This window comes from Rhinoraja longicauda, chromosome 21 (assembly GCF_053455715.1).
Source record: "Rhinoraja longicauda isolate Sanriku21f chromosome 21, sRhiLon1.1, whole genome shotgun sequence".
Classification (NCBI taxonomy): domain Eukaryota; kingdom Metazoa; phylum Chordata; class Chondrichthyes; order Rajiformes; family Arhynchobatidae; genus Rhinoraja; species Rhinoraja longicauda.
In genome coordinates, this window is record NC_135973.1 from 4,269,624 (window position 1) to 4,280,195 (window position 10,572).

Below are 10,572 nucleotides of genomic sequence, written 5' to 3' on the forward strand. Positions count from 1 at the left end.
TCTTTTACCCAGGGTAGTGGAATCAAAAACCAGTGGACATAGGTTTAAGGTAAGAGGGGCGAGATTTAATAGGAACCCGAGGGGCAACTTTTTTCCCACATAGAGGATGGTGGGTAGATGGAACAAGCTGCCTGAGTAGGTAGTTGAGGCAGGGACTATCCCAATGTTTAAGTTTGCCTTCGGCATGGACTCAGTGGGCCGAAGGACCTCTTTCCATGCAGTATCTTTCATTCGTTGCCAATGCATTGGGTTGTCCGAGCTCTCGACCCGATGCCACGGCTCACTGGAGACTTTCACCACACACGTCAACATCCCCACCACCCTCACACCGATAAACCAGAACTGTGCTCTCTACACATCACAAGATCGGCACCAGGGCGCAGCGGTAGAGTTGCTGCCTCACAGCGCCAGAGATAAGGGTTCGATCCTGACTACTGGTGCTGTCTGTACGGAGTTTGTACGTTCTCCTCGTGACCTGTGTGGGTTTTCTCACGCACTTCAAAGACGAGCAGGTTTGTAAGTTAATTGGCTTGGTATAATTGTAAATTGTCACTCGTGTGTAGGATAGTGTTAATGTTCAGGGATCGCTGGTTGGCGCGGACTCGGTGGGCCGAAGGGCTTCTTTCCACGCTGTGTCTCTAAACTAAACTAATCTAAACACCATTCCTGTTTTTGTTGCAGATCCTATTAGAATTGAATGTGAAAGGACCGATGCATCCTAAAAAAAGAATAATCCTCAAGTTTGTGCCGTGAGAAGATGTTGATTCACAGGAATAAGGCAGAAGATTCCTACTTAGCCGTGAAAATATTTAGCAGCATGTATACCTCTATCTACTGAAAATAACCATTTGGCATACAGTGCATTCAGAAAGTATTGGCTTGGTTTTTGCTCTGACATGCACCGTCAACAGTGGATCCTTGAATAGACAGGTGTGTGCCTTTCCAAATTATGTCCAATCAATTTAATTTACCACTGGTGGACTCCAATCAAGTTGTAGAAACATCTCAAGGATAATCAATAGAAACAGGATGAACATAAGCTCAATTTCGAGTGTCATAGCAAAGGGTCTAAATACTTATGTAAATGTGATATTTCAGTTATTTCGTTTTAATTACTTTGCAAAAATTTCTAAACACCTGTTTTCGCTTTTTTATTATGGGGTATTGTGTGGGGATTGATGATAAAAAAAAAAGAATTTAATCCATTTTAAAATAAGGCTGTAAGGTAGCAAAATGTGGAAAAAGTGAAGGGGTCTGAATACTTTCTGAATGCACTGTAGGTGTTTAGTTAAAATATATAGAAACGTCCACTTTAAACATGTAGGATCTGCATTGAGGAAATAATCAAACTCAGCATCTATACTCGATCTTATTGCTGACAGTGAATATTGGACAAGTTGCTGATGTGCTCAGAGATACTATAACTAAATACCATTGTTCTATGAATTTTTGGTGTCTAATTATGGTGTCTAAGCATAAAGATATTTTGAATTTTTTACTTTGAAATGAATCATCTATGAATTCACTGTGACAATTTCCATTTTAAAATGGCTTCGGAATCATGGTAAATTGTCCCTGGTGTGTGTAGGATAGTGCAAGTGTGTGGGGATCGCGGGTCGGTGCCGACTCGGTGGGCCGAAGGGCCTGTTTCCGCACTGTATCAATAAAACTTTTAAAAAACTAAAGATCAGAGTGAAAACATGAAGGCATTCTGACCAAACCACCACCACTGGTCCAAACTACAAGCAAAGGAAAAGAATATCTGGGCCTGGCGGCAAGAGACAGCAATGTCAAACTGCCCGTAGTCAGTTGGAGGCCAATTCTCTGAATGCATTCAAGAGAGAGTTAGATAGAGCTCTTAAGGATAGCGGAGTCAGGGGGTATGGGGAGAAGGCAGGAACGGGGTACTGATTGAGAATGATCAGCCATGATCACATTGAATGGCAGTGCTGGCTCGAAGGGCCGAATGGCCTACTCCTGCACTTATTTATTGTCTATTGTCAGCAGTGCTCTGCCTCCTGTTTTTTTGGGTTTTTTTCACCAAAAATCATTTAAATCAACTATTTACAAAAATCATGTGTGGGAAAGAACTGCAGATGCTGGTTTAAATCTGAAGAAGGGTCTCGACCCGAAACGTCACCCATTCCTTCTCTCCAGAGATGCTGCCTGAGCCGCTGAGTTACTCCAGCATTTTGTATTTACAAAAATCATATGTTCAGTACCAAAATACAAACAAACCCACCACCATAATACAAAATATAGCAAACATTCTTAACTATTGAATGTTAAATGACTATTGCCCCATCCTTATTGAGGATACACTCCACCCCATCCCCCGCGGTGCCCAGCGGTCCCGGAGATTCCCTCAGTATGTCCGTGAACAGTGCAAAGTCCCTCTCCGAAACCACCCGGACGTGGAACATACCCTCCTGTTGGTGAACAGAGTGTAGAATTCCTTTATGAGGACGGTCTTAATCAGGTCAGGCTCTGCAATACACAGAACAGGAAGACGTCCTTCGTAGATCCTGTAAACAAAGTAATGTTTCAGATCAGGATCTTGTTAAAAATCTATGGCTAGATATTTTTCCCTTGACCCAAGGACTAAATTTTCAGTTGGTTTAAGGTTTAGTTTTGAGATACAGCACTGAAACAGGCCCTTCGGCCCACCGAGTCCGTACCGACCAGCGATCCCTGCACATTAACACTGTCCTGCACTGGGGACAATTTACACTTACACCGAGCCAATTAACCTGCAAATCTGTACGTCTATGGAACGTGGGAGGAAACAAAATTAAAATCGGAAAAAACCCACACAGGTCTCGGGGAGAATGTACAAACTCCATACAGACACCACCCGTGGTTGCGATCAAACCCGGGTCTATGGTGCTGCAAGCGTTAAGGCCGCCCAAATTGGTATTGGCTTGGGCAGCCTAAAACCCAGCAGTATGAATATTGATTTCTCTAACTTCAAGTAACCCTTGGTTCCCCTCTCTCTCCATCCCTCCCCACTCTAGATCTCCGACTTTCACTGTCCTACTCATTAATTTTAATGATTGTATGCCTCGTTGAAACCTTCCCCTCAGCCAACAACGAATCATTCTACATCTCCTTGAGCATCGTCTGCTTTGATCCACCCTTTTCACACCTTGCATTCTCTTTGTACCCTTCTATATCTCCAGTTTCCCTCTCAGTCTGAAGAAGGGTCTCAACCCAAAACATCACCCATTCCTTCTCTCCAGAGATGCTGTAGTGAGTCCACAACGAGCGTCTTTGTTCAAAGTCTTTATTCGAAGGTATTTGCAAACAGACTGCAGCTTTTGGACACACACTACTTAACTAGGTATTATAATCTAATCTCATCTTTCCAGCTGGTCGCCGGACACAACTATATCCCGTGCTCCCGCATCTCGTGACTCGTTAGCCCAACTGAGGGTTCGAGACCCCCCCGCTAATCCGTATGTCCCTACATGACCCCCCCCAGAACCCTCGAAACCGTACCTCACGGGTGCCCGGACCTCCCTCCCGGAACGCGTACGGAGGGGGGAACCCGATACCGCCAATGTGATGGGAGGCAGGGAGGCCGCCGCCGCCGGAGGCGATGGAGAGGCCATGGAAGTGGAGGGCGTAGGTGACGGAGAGTGCTTGATCGGGAACGGGGGCCCGGGCCCAACCATAGGCGGCGGGGGGCTGAGGGGTGGCAAACAAGGCGCCGCTGGCGGCACCAGGGGGACGGCCATAGGCCGGCCCCTGCGCGGCGGCTGGGCCACCGACACAGGGAGGTCCTGGTCCAAATGGGCCGGCTTGAGCCGGGATACGGAAACGAGTTCCTGGCGATTACCCACCACGTATGTCTCTACAATGCTGCCTTTCCCGCTGAGTTACTCCAGCATTTTGCATCTATCTTTGGTATATTGTTGCCATTTCTTTAGTCAGAGGGTGGTGAATCTGTGGAATGTATTGTCACAGAAGGCCGTGGAGGCCAAATCAATAGATATTTTTAAGGCAGAGATAGATAGATTCTTGATTTGTATGGGTGTCAGGGGTTATGGGGAGAAGGCAGGAGAGTGGGATTAGGAAGGAGAGATAGATCAGCCATGATTGAATGGCATAGACTTGATGGGCCGAATGGCCTAATTCTGCTCCCATCACTTATGACCTTATGTGTACCGAGATACAGTGAAAAGTTTTTGTTCGCATGCTATGTTATGAAATCAGCTAAAACTATTCACGAATACAATGAAGCAGAAGAGAGAAAGGTACCAGAATTCAGAACATAGTATGATAGCAATGTCACGTTACAGTTCCAAAAAAAAGCCCAATGTCCGTAATAAGGTAGGTTGGAAGATCGGGCCTATACCCAAGCTTATGGAAGGACTGTTCAGAAGTGGGAAGAACAGAGGGGATGGATCTACTCCCCAATCTGGTGGCGCGTGCTTTCAAGTTTTTGTATCTTCTGCCTGATGGAAGCAGAAGAGGGAATGACCGGGTGAGAAAATGTTCTTGACTACGCTGGCTGCCTTCCCAATGCAGCACGGAGTGTAAATGGAGTCAATGGTGGCGACTCTAGTCTGTGCGTGGACTGGGGCACGTCCACAACCACAACTGTGATTTTCTTTTGCAGGCTTGGGCAGAGCAGTTTCCTTGCCAGGCCGTAATGCAGGCCGACGGTATGCCTTCCGCCACTAACTCCATGCTAGTCAGTACAAATATTTGACATCGACACAGGCCAGCATTGTGTTGACTCCAGGTCACAACACTGGGGACCCGAGCCCAGTGAAGAACGTCAACGTTTCTGAGAAAACCAATCAATAGGCTGGACCTGTAGTTGTTGAACTTACAGGAAAGGTTTCCAAAAGAGGTAAAGGGCTGTGGAATATTTATGTAAATAAATGTATCATGATGTGGAGGGATTCTTCTATTTATGGGTGTTTTATTTATGATTTTCCACCATAATGTCATTAACTTGTTGGGTACGCTCTCAACCACGAAGCTTATGAATGGCTCTGTGTGTCGGTCTCATTAGTACCGATATAGTCACCTTCAGTTCGAGTTCAAATATGGTCCAAACTCCCCATAACAGCTTTGATGAGGTATTCACCAACTCTATCACAGTTATGCCTGCACCACACAAACTTATCATCAATATTTTGCTGTCTCCCTCAAGTGTCTCAGTAATCTGTCTCAGTAATCACCACCCAACCAGGGCTAATGAACTAAAAGGCAAAAGAAAAAGTTTGAGGTTTCATAGTTTTAAAAAACTCACCTCCAAACTCAATCAACTTTGGATGAATTTTGGGACATATCCCCGAGACACCAGCAGTTCTTAACGGGGAGAGTTCTTGGAGTACCGATGGAAAATCTCCCAAACTCGCTTCCAGGAGTTTCTAGGTGCAGGAGGAGGCCATTTGGCCCTTTGTGCCAGCACCGCCATTCATTGTGATCATGGGTGATCAGTAACCTGTGCCTGGCCTTCTCCCCATATCCCTTGATTCCGCTAGCCCCATGAGCTCTATCTAACTCTCTTTAAAATTACCTTGTTGAACGAAGCATGGACTGAACATTCCAACTTCCTTCCTACTCACCGCTAGGCAATGCCAAAACACTGCTAGATTCAGGCAGAATCCCATTACCCTTGAAATAGGGAAATGAACTGTCCATCGTCATTTTGGTCTACCAGTGCATATCGAATACGCTGATGGAGATATTCCCTTTTTTTCCCCCCATTGCTTGCACAAGAACCAAAAGCTATCAAGGTTGAGCAGCCATTGCACACTTCAATGCAAATATAACAATTTGTCGAGTGACTCGCATGGCAATAATGTGCCTTCATCCAAACAAACGCAGTGTAATAATGAGAAGGAACCGTGCCTATACTTTGCACTCTTAATCTGTGCTAATAATTGGAACACTTTTATATTGAATTATAAATTAATGTGAGGAAGAAATAAAAAGATTAACCCCACTCACTCACCCCCAGATTTGTCCATACTTCCTGTAGCATTCTTCATCAAACTGAAACATACCCTGGCCAAGGAAGAAAATAACAAATTGTGAAAGGCATTAACATTGTACAAACACCCAATTACTTCATCTGCAGGTACCAAAGAGTGGGAAAAAACATCTGATTGTGTAGTGAAGGAAAGATGAAGACAAATACCAAGTCTGATTTTGTTGACTTAAATTGATTGATTTTCAGAAAGTGTGGAGTAGCAATTTTAAATTTTCCCCTCCCCATAGAAAAATGAGCCAACGTATTCACATGACCTTGAGTACCAATTACAATAGAAATGCCTTAAAACTAGGAGCAACACCAGACCGGTTGGGTAAATGGATCTCTGCTCCACACAAGAACGCCCCAACCCTTCCACCTACTCCTCCTTCATTCATTCATCCATCTACATATTAAATGCAAAGTTTTATTTCCCCCAATCATTTGGTGGTGAGCTCCATGTGCAGCTGTCTTACTCCACATCTGCTTGCCCCCTCCCACTCTGTAACACTCCCAACCCTCAGTTCCTTTCTCATCTGTGCTCTCCCACCCATCTCTTCATTAGTTACCTTATGAAACTTCCCTGCAAAGATCTTCATTGGTTCTAAAGCTCTTTGGTTTCTCAAGGTTGAAAAAAAATCCATATAAATGGTTGAGCAGATTAGGACTTTATTCCTTGGAGCGCAGGAAGATGAGAGATGTACAAAATCATGAAAGGAATAGATCGGGTAAACACACAGTCTTTTGCCCAGTGTAGGGAAAATCGAGAAATAGAGGACATAGGTTTAAGGTGAGGGGGGGGAAAGATTTAATAGGAACCTGAGGGGTAACATTTTTTTAAAGAAACACAAAGGGTGGGGTGCATGAAACGAGGTAGTTGAGGCAGGGACTATCAGGTTTAGAGGGATACGGGCCAAATGCAGGCAGTTTGGACGAGTGTACATGGGGCATGTTGGTCGGCGTGGGAAAGTTGTACCAAAGGGCCTGTTTCCACGCTGTAAGACTTCGCTGTATAAGTCCAGCTTCCTTAAGATCACTCGTTGCTCTCCGCATCAATGTAACCAGATGGAATATCACGCACTAAGTCTCTTGCTGAGAAATTCAAGAGTTATCAATATGATATGTGTAAAAGAAATCATACTTTTCTGTAATGATGGAATGTTCCAATGAAAGGCAGTGGCCTTGGCCCTGGAATTCCAAGTCTTTTAAATAATCCATATGGTGAAATACTGTACCTGCAACCAAAATTAAATGGTTAACATCTTCATAACAAAATATTGGTTTGGTGCTGGAACATCAAATCCGCTTGTGTACTTGATCCCGTACACAAAGCCTTCAAAATTCTCCCTTCAGATTCCACTGTTTTTAAAGTCTATAAACATTATTGGACTTTGTAAGTTAATGATAAATCAATAATAGTTGAAACTTTAGACTGGAAATAGAAGAAATATCCTTGTGCAGCGGGGCAAGAGACCACAAGCTTTGGTACGGCTGATCGTTCCTGATCTCTCTCAGGACTTGCAATCAAAGCACAAAATCGTCCACTGGGTTAGTCAGAACCCCGGTTAAACTCTGAGAGGCGTATCTAAGAACAGGCATCCATTCCCTTTCCTCCCAAACACACAATCGAAGCCATGGAAACTGGGGGAATTAAAGGTCCTCTCAACTGCTAACAAGTTGCTTTTGTCTGTCAATAAAGTTAGGTAGCATACTAACCCCCTCAAAGATAGACATCAATTGCTGGAGTAACTCAGCGGGAAAGACAGCATCTCTGGAGAGAAGGAATGGGTGACATTTGGGGTTGAGACCCTTCTTCAGACTGTGCCGCCCTCAACAAGAGTCTAACCATCTGTCCATTAATATTGCCACGGTCCCATCATCATCATTTCAGGAGTCATTACTGACCAGAAGCTGAACTGGCCCAGCCACACAAATACAGTGGCTACCAGAGGGCTGCAGAGGGTGGGTGTTCAAAGGCCAGAGAGGCACCTTCTGATGAACCAAACCCCTTTCACCATTGAAAAGGCAGACGTCAGGAGCTTTAGTTTAGTTTAGTTTAGAAATACAGCGTGGAAACAGGCCCTTTAGCCCACCAGGTCCACGCCTGTTCACACTATATACTTTTAGGTTATCCCACTTTGCCATTTACAGAGGCCAATTAATCTACAAATCCACCTGTCTTTGGGATGTGGGAGGAAACCGGAACAAAACCTCACGGTCACAGTGAAAAGGTACAAACTCCATTCATGCAGCATCCGAGGCACGATTGAACCAGGGTCTCTGGCGGTGTGAGGTAGCAACTCTACCACTGCGCCACCGTGCTGACCCTTCTAATGAAGGGACTCCTGATGTCGTGATGTCGACTGTTTCTCTTCCCACGGATGCTGTCTGGCCTCCCGAGTACTTCCAGCATTTTCTGCTTTAGATTCCCAGTACCTGCAGTTTAGTTTAGAGACAGCGTGGATACAAACCTTTCATACACCCGTTCACACTACGGTCCAGGTTACCCCAGTTTATCACTCACAAAGGGCCAATTAACGCACAAGCCCACACGTCTTTGGGATGAGGGAGGGAACCAGAGTACCCGGAGGAAACTCACACAGTCACAGAGAGAACATGCAAACTCCACACAGACAGCATCCGAGGTCAGGATTGAACCCTGGTCTCTGGTGCTGTGTGAGACAGCAGCTCAATAGACAATAGGTGCAGGAGGAGGCCATTCGGCCCTTCAAGCCAGCACCGCCATTCAATGTGATCATGGCTGATCATTCTCAATCAGTACCCCGTTCCTGCCTTCTCCCCATACCCCCTGACTCCGCTATCCTTAAGAGCTCTATCTAGCTCTCTCTTGAATGCATTCAGAGAATTGGCCTCCACTGCCTTCTGAGGCAGAGAGTTCCACAGATTCACAACTCTCTGACTACCCGCTGCGCCACTGTGCTGCCAGCTTTTTGTGTTATTTTCAGCTCCTGAACCCACGCACAGCCTCTGATCTCAACAAGTGTTCAAGTATCAGACTGCTCTGTGTGCATCCCAGCCGTGTTAAGCTGAAGACCGACCGGCACAAAATGCTGGAGTAACTCAGCAGGTTAGGCAGCATCTCTGGAGAAAAGGAATCGGTATGGGTTCAGGTCAGAACCTTTCTTCAGACTGCCAAAGGGCCGAAGGGCCTGTTCTTGTGCTGTAACTGTTCTGCATTCTCTCTCAGGTCAGTAACAAGGATACAAAAGGAACTGAAAGGAATATTGAACCGAACACGCGGTGCTGGAGGAACTCAGTGGGTCAGGCAGCATCTGTGGAGAGAGAAACAAAGCTACTGCTTCTGTTGAAAGCCTTGTTGGAGATGGGAAGGAGAGAAAGCGAGGTCGCTTTAAGTTGCAGATGAGGAGGGGGGGATAGTATCAAGGAGGCCTTTCCTCACTCAGACCAGACCTGGCCCGCTGAACCAGGTTGTGTTTTGCTCAAGACTCCCGCGTCTTAGGCCATTTAGAACTGAGATGAGGAAAAACATTTTCAGTCAGAGAGTTGTGAATCTGTGGAATTCTCTGCCTCAGAAGGCAGTGGAGGCCAAGTCTCTGAATGTGTTCAAGAGAGAGTTGGATAGAGCTCTTAAGGATAGCGGAGTCAGGGGGTATGGGGAGAAGGCAAGAACGGGGTACTGATTGAGAATGATCAGCCATGATCACATTGAATGGCGGTGCGTACAGGCTCGAAGGGCCGAATGGCCTCCTCCTGCACCTATTGTCTATTGTCTGCAGTCTTGGCGCCTTCAAATGTTCCTCTCGGGGTGGACATTGCCCGGACAGCCCCGTCTCTCTCACTTCCCCCCCCAACACTCACGGGTTAATGAATAACACCCTCGCTCGAGTAGCAAAGTAAAGCTTGGAGCAGCGAAGTGTGTTTGCGTCGGGGGTGATGAGGTACTTACCACGACAGCAAGAGCAGGGCGGTGAGGAGAAGGGCCCAGGTGTGCGGGGACAGAGTGGCCCAGGTACATGTCAAGGTGTGGAGGAGGAGGGCGAGCATGGTGGGGCCGGGCCGGGCAACGAAGTGAAGTGAAGTGTCCCGGAGCTCAGTGCAGAGTGGGGAGGAGGGCGGACCTGTCCGACCTGTCCAACTGTCCAACATTCCCTCCCTCCCTTCTTGGGTGGTGACGTGATCTTGATATCTGGCCTTGCCTCCCCAATTGGAGCGAACAAGGCTCATTTCACCAGTATTTATTCACAAAGTGCTGGAGTAACTCAGCAGGTCAGGCAGCATCTCGGGAGAGAAGGAATGGGTGATGTTTCGGGTCGAGACCCTTCTTCAGACTGATGTCTGAATAGACAATAGGTGCAGGAGGAGGCCATTCGGCCCTTCGAGCCAGCACCGCCATTCAATGTGATCATGGCTGATCATTCTCAATCAGTACCCCGTTCCTGCCTTCTCCCCATACCCCCTGACTCCGCTATCCTTAAGAGCTCTATCTAGCTCTCTCTTGAATGCATTCAGGGAATTGGCCTCCACTGCCTTCTGAGGCAGAGAATTCCACAGATTCACAACTCTCTGACTGAAAATGTTTTTCCTCATCTCAGTTCTAAATG

General features: G+C 46.3%; 1 protein-coding gene across 1 annotated transcript in view; it reads right to left on the bottom strand.

Moving 5' to 3' along the window:
* Positions 1 to 10,054, bottom strand: part of LOC144603857 (cytochrome P450 3A30-like) — a 37,379-nt gene extending 27,325 nt beyond the window's left edge. The window contains exons 1-4 of the mRNA XM_078417622.1: positions 9,918 to 10,054; positions 7,131 to 7,224; positions 5,972 to 6,024; positions 2,426 to 2,525 (exon numbers count right to left, since the gene is read on the bottom strand). Of these exons, the coding sequence (XP_078273748.1) occupies positions 2,426 to 2,525; positions 5,972 to 6,024; positions 7,131 to 7,224; positions 9,918 to 10,015 (345 nt within the window). The 5' untranslated portion in view covers positions 10,016 to 10,054. The remainder of the gene's footprint in view (positions 1 to 2,425; positions 2,526 to 5,971; positions 6,025 to 7,130; positions 7,225 to 9,917) is intronic.
* Positions 10,055 to 10,572: the final 518 nt, after the last annotated feature.